The 20,148-nt window shown below is 41.4% G+C and overlaps 1 protein-coding gene across 4 annotated transcripts in view; it reads right to left on the reverse strand.

The window, feature by feature from the left end:
* The window catches only part of LOC310889713 (E3 ubiquitin-protein ligase KCMF1), a 54,638-nt gene that overhangs the window by 11,895 nt on the left and 22,595 nt on the right, over window positions 1–20,148 (reverse strand). For 3 of the 4 annotated variants that reach the window (XM_083817602.1, XM_083817603.1, XM_083817605.1), the window contains exons 2-3: window positions 17,336–17,503; window positions 2,106–2,245 (exon numbers count right to left, since the gene is read on the reverse strand). In XM_083817602.1, the coding sequence (XP_083673728.1) occupies window positions 2,106–2,245; window positions 17,336–17,503 (308 nt within the window). Of the gene's footprint in view, window positions 1–2,105; window positions 2,246–10,063; window positions 10,288–17,335; window positions 17,504–20,148 lie in introns of those variants that run through there. The other variant, XM_083817604.1, reaches the window with a different exon arrangement.

Below are 20,148 nucleotides of genomic sequence, written 5' to 3' on the forward strand. Positions count from 1 at the left end.
TTCTCCATTTTATTCTTGAAGAATACAATCTGAATAGCTCCTGTTTCGTTATTGTGAGAAAAGCTCTCATCAACTTTATCAACAACATATCAACAACCCTGACCTTGCAGCTCATTCACAAGGAGCCTAGTTACTTGCCTCCTGAAATGGGATTCAAACATGACATACAATGAAGTTTTTAATTTTCTATTTATTTATTTTTATTTACAACACTAACAGACTTCTAGCTGAATGCTGTATTGTGTTCAGTACGTTGGACTGAAATGAAACCCAACACCAATGGTATCATCACACCAATATCCAGATTCTTTCGCAAAGTTGCCCTATAATGCCTATTGTTACCCTTGGGCATTTACTGGTGAAGAAATACTGGCAGTTACTGAGGTTTTGGTTCTCTACAAAAATCATAATTTATTCCTTTTACAGTGTGTAACCTTACAAACCCTAATCACAAAATTTCCAATCTCTACCGTAGATGCCAGTGTAATTTTTTGATTAAAGTACTCACATTAAATTATCTTTTAAGAAAATATTGTCAAACTCTTCCTGTCCACAAGTACCTAATATTGTTACATGTACCAATGCCAAATACACGAGAAAATAAGCAGAAAATCATCATCTTATCTGTACCACTCTGAATACAAAAGTGGCAAAATTAAATCTTCACTTTTCGAAATTATTAACAGTACAATATTTTATTTTTATTTTGTTAGATTTCTTCCCTCTGGTGGACCAGAATTCTTTGTGCTTATTCATTTAAAAAGATGAGTGGGAAGGGAAGAGTGACCATAAACAAAATAAAAGTTGCTCCATCCCTGGAAACCTTCCTAAGGATCTCAGGTAAAAAACAGCTTTTACACTCAGATCTACTACTAGGACTAAAAGGTCACTACCTAAACAAAAATAGTTGCTTGGAAATCCAGGATCACAGAAGTTTAGAACCCACAAGATTTCCTTCTCAGTTAGGTGATGGTTTTTCACCATCTGCAGTAAGTCTCCAGTACCCAAGCAGTCTTACATCTTTTGCGCACTAAACATTTACCAGAAAAGCTAGTCAATACTTAACACAAACATATGCAATTATATTCAAGGATTAAAATATTGTCCTTTATCATTATTTGAAACAGAGATGATAATTTTGCAGGCTGACTCCAGAAAACTAATGACTAATTTAACACTTACAACTCTTTCAGAAATCAGTAGGGTAGCAGGTGTTTAAGATCACAAATTTGGACTTTGTATATGGAATTCTAGAAGTTGCAGCCACAAACAAGGACATGCCACATTTATAAACCTAGAATCTTATAAACCTAGAATCTGAATATTCTGTGTCATGAACATACCACTGACATCCAGTGGTGCAAATCAGAACTACAACACCAAACCACAAAAGAAAAGTCATCCAAATGTGGAATTTTCAATTAGTGACACTATGTCTGAAAGGTGCAAAGTTAAAGAGAAAATCAAGGAGATGATAAAAGTTTCAGAGTGTCACTACGATAACTCATGATCCTACAGCGTCACTGCTAAAAGTAAACTGTTTCAGTTCATAAGTTGTCAGGAAAGATCAGAGCCTCAAAACAGCTGAGGAGTTGCCTCCCCCCCAGCATTCCTTCTCGCAAGAATAGGTTTCAATAGGCTTGAAGATAAAAGGCTTATCTTCTTCCACAGAATTCCTTGAAAGTCAGACATCTGCTGCTGCTGCACACCTTCCTCTGCCTTAAGAGTTACAACAGACTGGTATAGGTCTTACAGGACACTGTCAACTCATTTGGCAATTACATGCAGGCTGTAAAAAGGGAGACACTGCTATACAGAACAACCAGGAGAACACTTTAAATATCGTCTTACAGCATAATAAGCTCCCAAACATGGTAGCCTTTACATTACAGCAACCAAACAGCTATTACAAAAGAAAAGCAAGCTTATTATCCAAGGATACCCTTAAAACACAGAAGAATTTAGATGTCACCACCAAATGTAGGTACATCTTAAAAAGCATTTAAATGAATTCATGCTTCACGAGAGATATTGTACCAGTTTCCCAGAAGACTCCTTTTCATGTTTTTCCACCACAATTAAAAACCAATTCTGAAGCTTCTTACCACTTCTGTTGATGTTTCTGCATGCTCAGAAGTAACATGTTCTTGAAGAGATGTTTCCGTATAACCCATTTTTCCACAATAAGGACAAGTAAAAGACTGTGGCTGCTCTACAGAAAAGGCTTCTCCACCATAGTACAAATCTGGAACAAAAATTATTTAAGTAGAAGTTACTTCACAGCAATAGAGTCAATTACTTTGTTCATGTAAACCTCTGTTTATGAATGTACTTGAATGCAATAACTGCCAAATTAATCTGGTATTTAACTAAAATGGCTATTTTAATATTCTGTAAAGGCCATATGCTGATAGTCAAAAAGTGTTCAATTACTGATGACAAAACACAGACAGACTACATTTCACTTTCATTAGCAAACATAATATAATCTTCTAATATTCAGTAGAAGCAAAGACTCCTCTGTTGCTGCCAGATCTTCACTTTTCTACCACCCTTGTTATCCCTGGTACGAGGTCGGTCACCTTTTCAATCATGAGATTAGCTCTCAAAAGCTTAACTCTGAACACTACTCTCTGCAAGTTTAGATTAAAATTTAAAAGTCCTCTGTGACTCCATACATCAATACTTATGCCATAGCTGAACCACTGTTTAGTAATAAGAACTTTTAGAAATGTCTTAAATAAAAGTTATACAAGAAAGAGAAATCTGATTATGTTACATGCTAGTTTCAAAACTGTGTTGAATTCAAGCACTTTTGCACTACCTATGAAAAGCATGCACTTTTGAGTTCAAACTTAACAGTTCTCCATACTTATCATGAAAATTTAACTAACCATGAAAAAAACGTGGGTTTTTTTGTTTTTTTTTTTTCTCACTCTTCCTCTGCAGGGGTTATGTATTCTACAGGAAACATGAATAAACTTCAAATTCACATCAAAATAATAAAGAAGTGACTTTTGAGGAACTGATTTAAAATCTTTTTACTGAATTTTTTTCTATGACTCAATCAAAAATAAAAATTTTCAGAGAATCGTGAGTAGTCTGCTGTAAATTAAGAATTGGATTAACCTGAATAGATATAAGAACTTATGTTCTACACCCCAAGGCAATATCCATCTAATGTGCTAGGAATGTGTACTTCTGCCAGAATAAGTCACCTCTTACCAAGGTTTATTGCATCTTCTGCTATTGATCTGACTTTAGGACACAGCTAGGAAGAAAAGCATTTTTGTTTCTGTAGCCATACAAAAGACAATGCTGAAGTTAAAAATGTACATATCCATAGTCTGTTATATTAACAGGTAGGTAACTAAAGTTTTGAGGGCTAACACTGCAAGACTGCTTTTACGGAGAAAATCACCTTCAGTAACACGCTAATACACACAGTTAAAGATACATGCAGCTCCACAAATGGAACACGCTGCAGACCAGAGTTTATGTTCAGTAGGTCCCTGTTCCCTTGTTCTGAAAACTGCTTCCAGAAAATTTCCAATATGGGATGACAAGAGAAAGATGCCCCTTTAACACACATGGTAAGAAATGCCCAAGTAGACAGCAAGTGTTGCCCAAAAGGAAACAGTACCTGACAAACTGAGCATTTTAACTGGTTCATCCAATTAATTATCATGCTCAGCTTGAAAACCATCCTGAATCTAGGTTCATTTATTTAACGCATGCACACGCACTAGAAACTTATGTCCACCAATCCAAAGCAGAAAATTTCCATCCTATAGGATGAATCAAACAGAATTTATTTACATGCATAACTATCTTCTGGCTTGAATTGGTTCTCTTAAAATCACAGTATACGTATTTTCCACGTGCAGACCAGTCTTGTTTTGCTAGTCTTCTGTACTCCTCTTATACATGATATGCAATATAAAGTTTATGACAATCAACCTGTTCCAAGACTGTCTTGAGGCGGTACAAAGGCTGTTTCAGATACAACACACAGATGATGCACATAATTCACAAGACTTCAAGATACTGGAGTTTCCAGACAGTGCCACTTCAGTGCACATATTTCATTGCGCACTCTTCTGAAAGTTTTTTCAAAATTCACAGATTCCTACTCTGATGTTGCTAAAAACATGAGTGGGGGTATAAAAATTGCCAATATGCTGCAGCATACCCAAATATGAAGAATCTAAGTATGTTGTTGTTTCAAATGAGTAAAGCAGGAAAAAGGGTTTACACAGGACAAAGTTTTAAGGAGTCACTAAAACGGTCTCTGAATAGGTCAATCGTACACAAAGTGGAACGAATACTCTTTCAGAAAAATATTTTGAAAGGCAAAGGATTCAAAAATGATAGTTGAATAAAACAGATAAATGCAAAATGCTCTAGTGAAGACTGATGAAAGAATCCTCCTTAGCATTGTATGAAGACAAATTTTAAGTAACAAAGCTCATTACACAACTCACTACAGCATGTATCAAAAAGGAGAAGCATGTACATCAAAAGTAAAAACATTTTTTCCACTGTTTCATTGCACAGAGGAGAATTGAACTTCAGTTCTCATGTTATTTCATGTCCTGAAGATACAAAAAAAGTTGGGACGTATATAAAAATTCTGGGAACAAAATCAGTGAGAGGGCCAAGCTTTTGAACTGAATAGTAATAAGGAATTCCAAATTAACTGTATTTAATCTGCCCAAAATAGCACAAGTAAACACTATCCTGTTCGGTTAAAGTAATGCAGGAAGAACTTCTGCAAAAAAGGCTGCATACTTGTAGGAACAACAAAAAAGCCAGTCAAACACACATGACAGAAGCCACTCGCCGAGGCCATCGGCTCTGGGGGGAGCGGGGGGTCGAGGCGGGCAGGGCGGGGCGCGGCAGGGCGAGCAGGGAGGGCCCCTCGCCGCTCTCTTGCAGCGGTCTTTCCCTTCGGTACTTGTAACCTGCCTGCGAGGAACCTGGCCATGGTATCAACCAGGCAGAAAACCATGGCCTCCGCATCTCTTGCGGCCTCTCCAGCCACAGTCACCGATGTGGCTACTCAGAGGGAGGGCTCGGGGAAACACGCAGCCGTCCAGGTCTTGGGCTGCAGGGTGTGCCCGAGTCTTCTGTCAGTGTCTGACAGCAGCGGCGAGGGGTATGCCTGTGGGAGGTGTGCCCAGGTTGAAGAGCTGCTCAGCCAGGTAAGCGGAGCTTCGGGAGGAGGTAAGCAGGCTCAGGAGCATCAGGGAGTCAGAGAGGGAAATTGACTGGTGGAAGGGTACTCTACCCTCTCTGAGACAGACTCAGGAGCCAGCCACAGCACAAATGTCTCCTGCTACACCAAAGACAGAAGTTCCCTCATCCTGCCAGGCAGCAGGAGGGGACATAGGCCAAGGAGGGGAATGGAGTCAGGTTCCTGCTCAGGGTGGTAGGTGAGCCCTGTCCCTGCCCCCCTCACCTTCCCATCTAACCTCATATAACAGGTATGAGGGTCTAGAACACGACAGTCAGAACAACAATGTAGACAAAAGCCCGTCCCAGTTGGAGAGGGTGCCTAAGGCAAGGCAGCCTATCCCCTGCATCGCTACATCATCTGTCAAAAAAGAAAGAAGGGTTATGGTCATGGGGGTCTCCCTTCTGAAAGGGACAGAGGACCCGATATGCCGACCAGACCCAACCCACAGGGAAGTCTGTTGCTTCCCTGTGAGAGAGAGAGTTAGGAGAATCTTACCAAGTAGAGATAGAGCGCTGATGGCATTAAACTAGGATGCTACTTAGTGTCTTTGCTAACTATGGTGCATTGTGCAAATTAACTAAAGCAAGAAGCAGCCTTGGGCCCCTTACCAAGGTCAGTCTCCTAATAAGAGTGTGAGCCCATCTTAAACTAGCAGAAACTGGTCCTGCGGATGGACAAGAGCCAAGGAGCAACTGAGTCTGCGCAAAGACAAGAGGTCAACTAGCAGCGATGAGGAAGAGTCATCAACCTTCATCCCCATGACCCCTGATGACCACCACCAGGAGACACTGTGCAAGCGCAGATGGGAGGAGTTTATGGAAATGACTCCTTGGAACTGATTTTAATACGAAGCAGGGACAGGTTATGAATGTGTATAGGCATACTGTGAAACTTCATGCATATGTAACTCTTTGTTGCATATAACCATGGCAAGTTGCCATGTCAGGTGCACACGACTTTGGCGGGACTACTCCCCGTGCTGCCCAGCGCTGAATAAACATAACTACTTCACTATCTTACTGATTGTGGAGTCCGTTTTCGGCAAGTCACCTGGGGCTCGCGTGAGAGACTTTGCTAAGAAAGTCAAGGGCCTGGTACGGCCCAGCGACTATTACCTGCTACTGGTCTTTTAGGCCGGTAATGACGAGGTAGCAACTAGAAGTACGAGAGTGATCAAAAGGGACTTTAGGGCTTTGGGGCGACTACTTGAAGGATCAGGGGCACAAGTTGTGTTTGCCTCTGTCCTTCTGATAGGGGGGATCGATGCTGACAAGCAGACTCATTAACACGTGGCTTCCAGACTGGTGCAACCGGCAGAATTTCAGGTTTTTTGATCACGGGAAGGTCTACGCGACACTGGGCCTGCTGGCACCAGATGGGATGCGCCTCTCTCAGAAAGGGATAAGGATTTTTGCCCAGGAGTTGGCAGGGCTGATAGATAGGGCTTTAAACTAGAGTCAAAGGGGGAAGGGGATAAAACCAGGCACGCCGGTAATGAGCTAATGGATGGTGCGCTAGAATCAGAGGGACTGTGTGTTAGTGAGGTCCTTCAGTCAGCTCTACAAGGTGCTGTGCGTAGGGAGGTGCATTTGAAGTGCTTCTACACAAACACACGCAGTGTGAGGAATAAAATGGATGAGCTAGAAGTCTTGGCCCAGTCCTGCAGCTACGACATCATCGGCGTAAGCGAAACCTGGTGGGATGAGTCCTGTGGCTGGTGTGTTGCAATAGGTGGTTACAGGCTCTTCAGGAGGGACAAGAAGGGTAGGCGAGGTGGAGGGGTGGCGATCTATGTGAAGCATGGGCTGGATTGTGTGGAACTTCAAGTTGGCGATGGCAAAGTTGAGAGCCTCTGCGTAAGGATTAAGGGATGAACAAATAAAGGGGATGTCATTGTGGGAGTCTGTTACAGAACACCTGGCCAGGACAACAATGCAGATGAATTATTCTTTGCAGAACTAAGAGATGCCTCATGATCAACTCCCCTTGTCCTTATGGGGGATTTCAACTTGCCAGATGTCAACTGGGATCACCACACGGCTGACACGAGCAAGTCCAGCAGGCTCATAAAGCACCTAGATGATAGCTTCTTGGTGCAGGTGCTAAGGGAGCCACCTGGGAAAGGTGCCCTCCTAGATCTGTTGCTGGAGAACAGAGAGGGTCTTGTGCGAGACATGGCAATTGGAGGCCGTCTCGGTCATAGTGACCATGAAGTGGTTGAGTTTAGAATTTATGGTGACAGAAGGAAAACTGTCACCAAAACTTCAGCCCTAGATATGGGGAAAGCAGACTTCAGGCTGCTCAGGGAACTAGTCAGCAAGGTCCCCTGGGAAACTGCTTTTGAAGGCATTGGCTTCCATCAGGGCTGGTCAGTCTTTAAGCACTGCCTCCTAAAAGCACAAGATCAGGTGATTCCAAAATATTGGAAGGCAGGCAGGCGGGGCAGAAGGCCGGCCTGGCTGACCAGGGATCTTCTACTGGAGCTTAGGCGAAAAACAAAGTGTACGGCTGCTGGAAGGAGGGTCATGCGATGAGGAAGGAATACAGGGATGCTGTTCGTGTTTGTAGGGAGAAAATTCGTGTGGCCAAAGCCCAACTAGAGTTGAAGCTGGCCATGTCTGTGGGAGACAATAAAAAGGATTTTTTTAGATATGTGAACAGAAAAAGGAGAACCAAAGAAAACATAGGTCTGCTACTAGATGGGGAAGGTCTCCTCACAGACAATGACACAGGCAAAGCAGAGACGTTTAACGCCTTCTTTGCCTCTGTCTTCAACACGTATGATGGGCTTCGGGACCCAGGGTGCCCTGAGCTGGAGGACCGTGATGGTGGGAATGACAAACTCCCAACTGACCCTGAAAGTGTGTGGGATTTGCTGCTTCATCTGGATCCATACAAGTCCATGGGTCCAGATGGGATTCATCCCAGCGTGCTTAAAGAGCTGGCTGACATCATCGCGGGGCCTCTCTCAATTATTTTTCAACGATCTTGGGAATCTGGAGAGGTCCCATTGGACTGGAAGCTGGCAAATGTTGCGCCAATTTTCAAGAAGGGTAAGAAAGAAGACTCTAGCAATTACAGGCCTGTCAGTTTCATGTCAGTGCCTGGTAAAATTATGGAGAGAATGATCCTTGAAGTTATTGAAGTGCACCTGGGGGACAATGCAGTCATTGGTCCCAGCCAACATGAGTTCATGAGGGGTAGGTCCTGCCTAACAAATTTGATCTCCTTTTATGAGAAGATCACCCATCTAGTCGATCAAGGGAAACCAGCTGATCTGATCTTTTTGGATTTCAGTAAAGCTTTTGACACAGTTTCCCATGGGATCCTACTGGACAAAATGTCCAGCATACAGCTAAACAAAAACATCATATGATGGGTGAGCAATTGGCTGACGGGCAGGGCTCAAAGTGTTTGTGGTAAATGGGGCCACATCTGGCTGGCGGATGGTCACTAGTGTGGTCCCTCAAGGCTCCATTTTAGGGCCAGTCCTCTTCAATGTTTTTATAAACGATTTGGATGTAGGACTAGAAGGTGTTTTGAGCAAATTTGCCAATGGCACCAAACTTGGAGTTGTGGACTCGGCTGAGGGTGGAAAGGCCTTGCAGAGAGATCTGGACAGATTGGAGAGCTGGGCGATCACCAACCACAAGAAGTTTAACAAAAGCAAGTGCCGGGTCCTGCACCTGGGACGGGGCAACCCTGGCTATATGTACAGACCGGGCGATGAGATGCTGGAGAGCAGCCCCGCACAGAGAGATCTGGGGGTTGTGGTTGTCAGCAAGTTGGATATGAGCCAGCAGTGTGCCCTGGCAGCCAGGAGGGCCAACCATACCCTGGGATGCATCAAGCACGGCACTGCTAGTCGGTCGAGGGAAGTGACTGTCCCGCTCTACTCTGCGCTGGTGCGGCCTCACCTCGAGTACTGTGTGTAGTTCTGGGCACCACAGTACAAAAAGGACATTAAACTGTTGGAGAGTGGCCAGAGGAAGGCGACGAAGATGGCGAAGGGCCTAGAGGGGAAGACATATGAGGAGCGGCTGAGGTCACTGGGCCTGTTCAGCCTGGAGAAGAGGAGGCTGAGGGGGGACCTCATCGCAGTCTACAGCTTCCTCGTGAGGGGGAGTGGAGAGGCAGGTGACCTATTCTCTGTTATCACCAGTGACAGGACCCACGGGAACGGTGTTAAGCTGAGGCAGGGGAAGTTTAGGCTGGACATCAGGAAGAGGTTCTTCACCAAAATGGTGGTTGCACACTGGAACGGGCTCCCCAGTGAAGCGGTCACTGCACCAAGCCTGTCTGAATTTAAGAAGCGATTGGACTGTGCACTTAGTCACATGGTCTAAACTTTTGGGTAGACCTGTGCGGTGCCAGTAATTGGACTTGATGATTCTTATGGGTCCCTTCCAACTCGGGATATTCTATGATTCTAGTGATAACTCATTTAGTTAATCATCCAATTTCCCTCGTGCATTGGTATGATTTGTATCATGATGATTAAATACCTATTTAATGGTTGTAAAACTGGGATTTTCCACTGCTGCAGACATACACACGTTAGAACTTCCAAGTCAATTTTTCTCAAAGTACTCCTAGCTGAGCAGTCTCATTTTCGTAGATTTTCAAGTTCTGACACCTTATATGCTAATCTGGGTGAAACAAGAAGATGACGCAAAGTGGCAAGCTAACACAAAAAGGGGCAAATCATCTTATTCTTTAGAGGGTTTGCATATAAAAGTAACATCTACTACCTAAAAAAAAAAAAAAGTCTCTTAAAATTATTAAGTGGTCTAAAAGCCTCTACCTACAAACCTCACCATTTCATGAATGGAAGTATTTTGAAGTAAGGGACCAAAGGGCACCAGGCCATTACCAATCTGAAGAGAGTGGTAAATAGGATAACATGCAGATAAAAATCTCTCTCCCAAGGATACGCTGTTAGCTCAGTCCAGATGTCAACAATTCCAGTAGTACTGTTCTGTCACAGAGGAGAGAGGTTCGACAAGTGCTGTCAAATCCTGTGATTCTGGTCCTTGCTTTTACAGAATCTGAAACAAGCCATTTATTAATTAAAAAAAAAATCCAAGTTCCTTCCAACCTCTTGATTATGCTCCCACATGTTCTCCCACTTACACTTCATTTCACATCTTTCTTGTAACTCAAAGCAAACATACATGCAAATGGCAATTACGTATGCCTTCATCTGAAATAAAAGATATATTTAAAAAGGCACCTTTAAGAAGTGAAATCAGTTACTGGCATATATGAGTATTTTTTTCCTCTGGAAGTTCATATCTTCCTTCTTATTCCTCAACTTTAATCTCCCTCCACCTCTTACAATCAAGCTTCTGAGCTTTTATAACCTGATATGTTTTATTTTAAACAGGCTGTCCTAAAAAAAAAAAAAAAAAAAAGTTGGTAATTGTGGTATCATCCACCTTTTTTTCTCTCTACCTGTTTTTATAGTACATGAACAGTCCTAAAAATTATTACCATAGTCATATTACTGATGACCGAAGGCTCATGTGCTAAGGAAGGCCCGAATGATTGGAAGCAGTGTGGGGAAAATGAAAAGGCCATGGCTCCATTTATTACTGCTCTGATGCAACTATCTCATGACCAAAGAATTATCCCTTGTAGTGACAAAGAAATCTTTCAGATAATGAATTCTGATTCTTTTCAAATGCCCTCCTACACAAAATTTTGAGGCCATAACTCTTCAAACTCCTCTGGACCTCTGCAGCCCTCTTCTCAGAAGAGCTAGGAAGGCAGATAAGGTTGCTCAGTAAAAAGAAGACAAAACCACCAGACCAGATCACATTCCTCTAGGAGAAGATTCATTACCCACATGGCTGATCAGTTGCAGGAAGAACGCAAAGGAATAGAAGAATCAAAATACTGTCTAAAAAGGAGTCAACAATAGCTTATGAAGTTAGATTTCAAACTTGGTGTTTATAGACTATAGCTTTTCTTGAAGGAAATGAATTTAATGTGAAAACTCAAGCAAAAATATGAGCAGTTTTGCTTTATCATCCATCCAGACTACTTGTATTTAACATTTACATCCTCAGCGAACACATTCTGAAACTTGGCAGAAGGTTAGAAATGACGCAGAAGCACAGTAAGATTCCTTAGATAAAAATCAGTCTTTGAAAGGAATGATTCAGGACTACATTTTACAACAGCTTGTACTTGTTTACTGTTTAGACATATTTCTTTTACAAGGGTACACGAAAGTCAGGAATTTTAGGTTTGTTTTTTTTCCATGCAAAATTTAATTTTAACTCCATACTCACATACAAATAAAAATGCTGGTATTAAACAAACTGTAGTGTAATTATTTGAAGTATTTTTTTTATTGGTGTTTTAAGAAAACAAATGGTGACAACACAACACACCAAAAAAGGGCCTGTCTGGACCCTTCTGGTAGTGGGGAGCCATCAACAAACTGAAGTGAGCTCAGCAGAAGGCCTTTGAGGTGGTGGGGCTGGAGCACTGCTGTGAGGGGAGGCTCCAGGGCAGGGCTGGTTCAGCCCAGAGCAGAGGTGGCTTTGAGGCACCTGCTACCACCACACCTACAAGATGTGAGGAAGGAGACTAAGCCAGGCTCTTCACAGCGGTGCATTACAGGGGTATAAGGAAAAATGTTTTCCACCATGTAGATCAGCAGTGGACCAGATACCCAAAATACAGGATGAATAGGTTCAGTTATCAGTGGCCTACGAAGAGCATTAAGTCCAATTGTCAGACTATTTCAGGGCTGACCCAGAGTTAAAACATACCATCACGAACATTGTCCAAATGCATCAGAGATGGGTAAGGAGCAACTGCCTCTCCAGGAAGCCTGTTCCAGTGTCTACCTATCTTCTCCAGAGAGAAGTTTTTCCTCATGTCTAGTTTGAATCTCACCTGACACAGCTTTAAGCCATCTCCATCCTTGGAGGTTTTCAAGACTGGGTAAAGCCCTGATTAATGCTGGCCCTGCCTAGGGTTGGACCAGAGACCCCAGAGGTCCCTTCCAACCAGAACTACCTTCTGACTGATCCTATGACATAACGATACACAGCCATACAGCTGTGTTAGTCATCTAGATTTCAGCATTTTGTCTATCACAAATACTGTCCTGCATTACAGACTGGAGGGACATATTCCCAAGCGGCAGGATCTCTCCTCACCTACTTGGAACCCTCTTTTCACCACCAATGCAGTGCGATCGCCATGTTTGCTAGAATAAAATGCCAACTCAAGTCAGAGCTGAAAGCAACTGCTAATTCCTTCCAGCCAGAGCATCACTGCCTCAACCAACCAGCAGGTTTTCAGTACAGCCGTGTCCAGTATGAAAAAACAGCACATCCTCCACTTTTCTTCACATAGTTTCACCAGTTGCCAATCTCAGTATATTGAGCGCAACTAGACAGTGCTGGGCTAACTGCTTCAGTGTGAGAGACACTGCGATGATAGTATGACAGCGATTACAGAGCACATTCTCAGTTGTTTGTCCAGCAGCAGCTGTACATTTTGTTTCCCCAGCAGGTGTTGGGCTCTGAGCAGACATACAAGCCTTAATTGCCTTGACCAGCCTCAAAGCAGACCTCCACACACACTCCCTCTCTGCCTGTGGGCTACATGTAAGGTCCAGCCATCTGGCCATAAACCCTGTTGTAGCTGTGCCCAGACCTCCTGCTGCCTTAGATGGATTTTCCCCATGGACCCCCGACCTGAAATGTTATACTTCCTTTCTCTGAGACAGTCAGCAGGACCTGATCCTCTCACCAAACCTGCCCTCCACACCTTGGTTGAGTAGTACGGGAGGATTGCACCCTCCAAGCGAGGAGGCTGACACTTCTTGTGCTGTGGTCACTCAGCTCTCGACTTGCTCTTCGTTGCGGAGCAGCCCTGGTTTTGCTGCTTCCCAACAGTAAGCACCACATTCTGAAGTCATGAACAAGCACTGATACTAAGGAAGGTTAGAGATGATTTGAAGTCCATCTGCCAATACTGAGTAGTGCCAAAATAGCAGCTGCTGCTTAGAGACAGTGTACGCTGGGGAGCAGCTCTGCTGAACAGGACTGAAGTGTCTTGGTGGACAGCAAACCAGCAGTGCGCCCCTGCATCAGTGAAGGGAAACCATGACCTGGGTTGCATCACAAAAGAAAGTAACGATCAAATTAAGGGTTGTGATTATCCCATGTTACCAGGCATTTGTTAGGCCACAACAGGAATAGAGGGTTCAGTATTGGTCTCTCCAGTTTAAGACAAACACACGCAAAAATGGAGCGGTTTGGGGCAGGAGGTGGGGAAGACACACACGTGCATATGCAGATGTGTCCACCAAGATAGGTAGAGGGTTGGCGAACTTGACATAAGATGACAGGTTGCAGGAACAGCAGCTCATTTTGCCTAAGTGTTAGGCGACTAAAGGTATCAAGACCTTCTGTTACGTGAACGTCAGAGCTGGAAACCGAATGTACACTTTTACAGTCCCTCTATTAAAGTAATACAATAGGACTCTGGTAGAGAATTCTATCAACAACTTGCATTACTTTGCCAGTATTACCCCTTTGCAACAGTGGTATTCATGTAGAAGTTATAGGATTAAAATCATAAAGCATCCTAATTGTTTAAAATTCTTCTTCAGAAAAAAGGAAACGATGAAAAGTGCTCTGAACTTCTACATTGTCCTGGCCAGTACCAACAGACTACCTGGTAAGTATATCCCTGTTTTTACACAGACCTATTACAGTTCTGCTCTTTGACTCCTCAGAAATAAACCAATTGGTTTTATGCTTTAGAGGTCACCTATCTTCATATATCAAACTTCATACTGTATTTTAATCTCTGTCACTGTTACGGCAGTCTATCACCCTTTCTGTGTAAAACCATTTTCTTCCAGCGTCTCTGTGGGGACTAAAGAACACCATCACTATGGCTGTTTTGAATCCCATCTACCTTCCAAAGTAATACGAGCTCATGCAATGATTTCCAAAAGACAGATACTCCAATAAGATGGTTCAAAACTGAACACTGGTGTCACCACAAATCACCAGGGCTTTTCATTCATTTTCAGTGTTCTTGTAAGGGCTCCTATACCAGTCCAAGTCTCTGGGAAAAAAGCGCCTTCAAGGCACCTGAAGGAGCCCATCTTCTGCCATATGCTTTGCAACTTTATTACTGTGCCTAGGAACCCTACAAATTTACTAGAATTTTCATGGAGGTAAACAATACATTTTTTTTCTATGCTGAAACTATCCCAGATACATAGGATTGGTCCATGTGATTAGCTATCCCCTGCAAACCCAAGCTTGGTCACAGCTTTAAGAACAGAGTACTGAGGTGAATCCAGTTGTCTGCACACAGACAGTGCTGGTCAGACGGGAACTATGGATACCAGGGTCCTCATCATCACCTGCAGCTGGATCTCCAGCAAGTGGCTCACTGATCCCTTTTCTCACTTTTAAAATCAGTAAAGTAACACTGACTTTGTCTGAAGTGCTTGCTTCAGTTTTGCAACAGAAGGATCCCCCTTGCTGCTTCCTTCTCCTTGGCACAATACTCATATTTAACCACCTGTCCTCTCTCCAACCCAACATAAGCAATACCTCTAAGTTCACTCTTATAAAAAACAGTTTTCATACCTTTGAGTCAAACCCGATCAAAGACAACAGTACTGAAGTTTGCTGACCACCTAATCTAGAATTCATCTAACTACCTATACTATGAGACTTTCAGTCCACATTTCTACTGAAGTTTTCCTTACTCAGATATTCCCTACCCATCACACATTAGAAGACATTTTCCTTTTCTTTCTTTCAAGTTCAACTTACCATGTTACCAAGAAGAAACTGAAGAATTGACTACCTCTTTGCTGTTTAGTTTAACATTTCCAATCTTCCCTAAGAGATTATTTTCTTTTAACCTGTTAATGTATTTCCTTTACGATTTTTAAATTCACTGGCATAACTATCCTAATAACCTTGGAAGAGGCCATTTTAGACTAGTTCTACCATTCATTATAGATTTTTAATTTAAAACTTAGAATTTCTTAGCTCCTAAATTTTTGGATGTTCTTCAAAGTCATATGATCTTGCCTATAGAGGTCTCTTTGAAAAGTTACCACAGTTTCTCTTAATAACTGTAACATACTGTAAAGCCATGCTCCTTTATGACTGACGTTCTACAAGGAATTGTAGAATAAGAACATTTTAAGAAAGACATTACAGACCTTCCTGACTCCTAAGAAAATGTTATCTATAAACATTCCGTAGTCCATGCAATGGTGTATGTTTCCAAGCTCAGTAGTACTCAGGTGCCCTCTTGCATCAACCACTGCTGTGACTCGGAATCTAGCAACGTGCTCTTTCCTATTATTGTCCTACGGTGTTAATCCAGCAAGTAGTCTTGCTGTAGTGCTGAGATGCAGTAACAATCCTTCCTGACACTGATTCTGTGGGAGCAATGCTCAGATACCAAGCCAAATGAAATTTCCAGAAGTCGTTTTGTCATCTTTAACTTAAAGAAGCCACAGTAGCACGCACACCAAACAATGCAGGAGTAGCCCTCAGAACCCTATTACCCGCCTGCCTCAGTACTTCACTGCAACCTTCCACCTCTCTGTTTCCTCCTACAGGCTCAAATGACAAAAAATAACCTCTCCCTCCCCACCACAACATAGACAAATGAAGTATGTTAAATCAAAAGACATGCTCGTTTACCAAGGACTTCCAAGAGAGAAATATTCAAGTTGCAAGAAACAAAATATATTTTCTAGACATTCCTACATTCTAATGACAACTATTTTTAAGAGGTACGTGTCTAGGAGAAATTTCCCCATTGCATGACATTCAAAGTTTTGGCATTTAACATCAACTTCAGGCTCCACAGCAAGCATGTTTCAGTCCTCTTTTCCCTGTGAATTATGACCATTTAATGTTTATGGCAATGCTGTCATTTTAGCCTGTGAGAAAAATCCTAGAATAGCCACTGCTAGGGGACAAATCAGTTTGAATTGTGCATCTCCAATTCTGACCCAAACTCTGAACTGTTATGTGGAGATTTTTAACTCGTAAGTAAGACTTAAAAAAGAAGCATATGCAAATGAAAATGATTGTATGCATTTTTGATAATGAAATGAATGCTTTCCTTCCAAACCCTAGATTCCCAGGGCTTGGATTTTAGAAGTCATGACCAGGCATTCTCAGGGGGAAGCAGAGTTCTGAGAATTGAGAGAAAGTGAAAGATATCCAACAGCCATTTTGAAAGAGAAACAGTACGTTTCTATATCCGGCTGTTCTCTGATGTTTAAATCAATAAAGAAGTAGACTATTTCTGTTTTCATCAAGAACAAAGAAATTACCACCTCTCAAGTGCTCAAAATGTGAAGAACAATACAGCTGGAATCACTAAAAAATAATAAAATGTGAGCCCTGTGGGCTTGGAATATATATATTTTTTTAAATGTCCAGTGACAGCAACATCTTACGGTAGAGGTTTGATGCAGAAGTGTTTCCTCAGTTACAACCCCACTGTTACAATGATGCAATAGAAACAACAAATGGGATAGGAGAAATAAGAACTTATTTTTAAGTATTGATGTGGTTTGACAGTAAGAAATAATTTTGAAATTAGTGAAACTTCAAAGGAGTCCCAAGAAGACTACATGCTAGTCCTTGCCACATTCAGTACAGCCAGACTATCATTACCCTGCTGTACCAACATTCCCACATAAACCACCAGAGAACAATTCTCCTCCACAATCTCATCATTTTTCTGCTTCTTCAGTTTCACTTAGTTACAACATATTGAACAGGAAAGCTCGCCCCATTTTTTGAATTGGAAGTTAATTAGAAGTAGTCATTGTTATCCAATATACTTAATAGTCTGATAACCTGCTGTGCACTAAATTAAGAAATATGTAAGAGTTTTTATATGCCAGAACCAAAGAAAACATGCCTGTTCTTTAGAAGACGGGAATGTGCCCTTATTTTCAGTGTGCTAATGGAAGAAAAAGCGCTTAGTAAGTAGAAATATGAAAAATCCATATTCTGTTTACTAACACAACACAGCACCAAATGACTGGAGTCTCAAATTACCACTTACCAAAATCTACTCTTGTTAGTATGCACTGCATTGGATGGTCAGTCGTATGCCTTGTTGTTGTTGCACCACTTTCATAACAAGTTGCACACAGATCGTAATCGTAGCAAATTAAACACTTGTATCGTCGACCTCGGAAATTTCCTTTTAAACATGCATCGCAGCTGACACCTGTAAACAAAAAAAATTGTTTTAAAACAACAATAAAAGCTTTTTTTTTTTTGATGAAACTGATTTGTTCCTGTTCCCTCTCAACAACCAAAAGAAATCAGCCATCTCTGACACCTACAGCTTACATACACGACTCAATTTCTAAACACATTTACGTCTCTAATTAAATACTGTTCTTGAAAATTAAGCTCTTGAATTCTAGAAGTAAAGTAAGGGCAAACTCAAGCATCTGAAATGATAACAAATTGTTATAAAATACCTTTAGACACACCTTCCTGCAGATATCTTTATTTGGTAGTAGGACTAGTATTTGACTATTCAGCGAGAGTTTTGGGTCAAATACTCTTAATAGCTAAACAGCATACTGGTTGATCAAGGAAGAAAAAAAAAGACAACAAACACCACTTACAAAAGTCTACAAGCTTTTCTGCCTTTACTTTCACATTTTTCTTTACACCCTAATTTTCAAGAACACCACAATCATTCCTGGTATTACTATGTGGGGTATAAAGTAGGACTTTTTTTTTTTCTATTTTAAAGAATGGGGAAAAATTAAAGCTTTTTTTGAGGGGGAGAGAGGGGGGAAGGGTAGTTAGGCTGCATCGGTGCTCTCTACCTTACTTCTTTCTGGAGCTCAGTATCTGCGCTTGAGGGTAGTCATACTGTGTGTGTCAGGAAAAGACTTAATAGATTCCAGAGACTTTCATTTTTTTCTGTGTGGTTTCAGATCTCTCTTGGTTACTTGGTTAATTGCAGAAGTATCACCATTTTGTAATCTGTCACGCCCAACAAACTTCCTTCAATTGCAGTGGCAAATTAAGGGCCTCCAGGAAAGAAACCACTGTATACACTGCAGGCAAAATTTTCATCAACATCCTCTTTCACCATCAGCTAATGCTTGTTCTTCACTGCTCCCTTCAAGCACAGCCTTTAGAGAAACAACATTACCAGAACAAAATAGTTACACCATAACCCATGGCCTATTTACCTTTTTTTTTAAGCCTACTTGCCAGAGGAGGGCTGGTGTTAATTACAAAAAAATTCTTGCATTTCTTTTTGTTGTGCTACTCCACTCTGTAGCACCTGAACAGAAGCCTTAACACGGGAGTACAGAAATGCAACAATCAGTTATTTCTTTTAAATCTCTGCTACTTGTTCAAACAATTAGACAACTAGTGGACAAAATTTTCTCTCTTTTTTCTTTTTTTTTTTTTTTATTAAAGTTTCTCCACCTACAGGACTACCTTAAGGCATTATCTCATCATTTCTCAGGTCGAAGTGCTGTGCACTGGTATGAATACTGAAGCTAATTCTTTAGTTGTCTTGCTTGGTATGTAGCTTGGGTGTAACCGTACATGGAAGTTTATTCAGAAGAAACTGCTTCAAGAATACCCTTGTTAATAGCCTAAAAGAACTAAATTTTTTAGGACTACAAACTTTTTAATCTTACCCCCTTAGCATGCTTTTCTCTGATTTTTCTTCTATTAACTCTGAAGAATCTGGAACAATGTTTAATAATTTGCATACTGTGAGCAACCTGATTTCTGAGGACATCTGCTCATTAACCATGTAAAATTTCAATGTTTCAGTCCATTTGCTTGCTGTTTTCATACTGAGATGTACGAAGTTTTATACATGCAGCATTCAAATTTCCCCAACAATGCATGTTATACAGAAAACACTTATCAGCTACTGGCAGCACTGCAAGCCTTTTTGTTGCCTACTAAGCCTTCTAGAAAGCGCTCGATCAGCAAGTTAGGCATCGTACTGAAATAAGCAGACTAGTTTAACATACAGCCTGTGTCAGACACCAACAGCTTTCCAAACCAAGTATTAAGCCATGGTTCCCCAAAAAGCGGGGAAGGTACAGCTTATTTCTTTAAACTCGAAGCAGTTGATTTACTGCAGATGTATGCTTCTTTGCGACTGCCAAACTCCTCCTGTCACATGCTTTCTCAAACATCTAGACAGTTCCTATTTGAGGAAAGACATGTTTTTAAAGTTTTCCTTTACAAACTTTCCTCCTGCCAATACATTCTGAAGTGCAATGCCCCTCCTCCCATGTATTTTGTGATTATTAATTTTTCTCTGGAAAAATTCAACCACGAACACAAATCACAATGTAATGTTTGTTCTTAAAAATAAATGCAACAAGGTCTTCAGACAGCAGATGTATTTTGCTTCCTACAATCAATTCTCTACTGGAAAGTACACGATCTGAACTTAACAACAACAACAGAATTCAGGTTAAAAGAATAATGAAGTCATGCTTTCTACATCTCTCATAGTCAGTATTTTACCATGACCCCAAACTACCACTTCCTTCCCTTGCAGAAACAGGCTGACAGCACTGGATGGATGTACCAAGCTACTTTTGTATGGTGATTTTTTTTTTTTTTATGTAGCAGAGAAAGAAAGCCCCTAAAGGAAACTGGTTAAAAAAAATAATAATTAAAATAAAGGACTTAGATTGGGAAATAAACCCATATTTAAATTTGCTATATCCCACTGAATCCTTTTTTTCTAGTCACTTATTCTTATTCTTCCCTTTTAAAAGCAGTCCCACCAAAACTGAGGTCTATTGCAGTTTTTCCTGTTCTTCTCTAAGGTGATTACCTGGCTGCCAAAACCTCACTCACCTATCT

This window comes from Anser anser, assembly GCF_964211835.1.
Source record: "Anser anser genome assembly, chromosome: Z".
Classification (NCBI taxonomy): Eukaryota; Metazoa; Chordata; class Aves; order Anseriformes; family Anatidae; genus Anser; species Anser anser.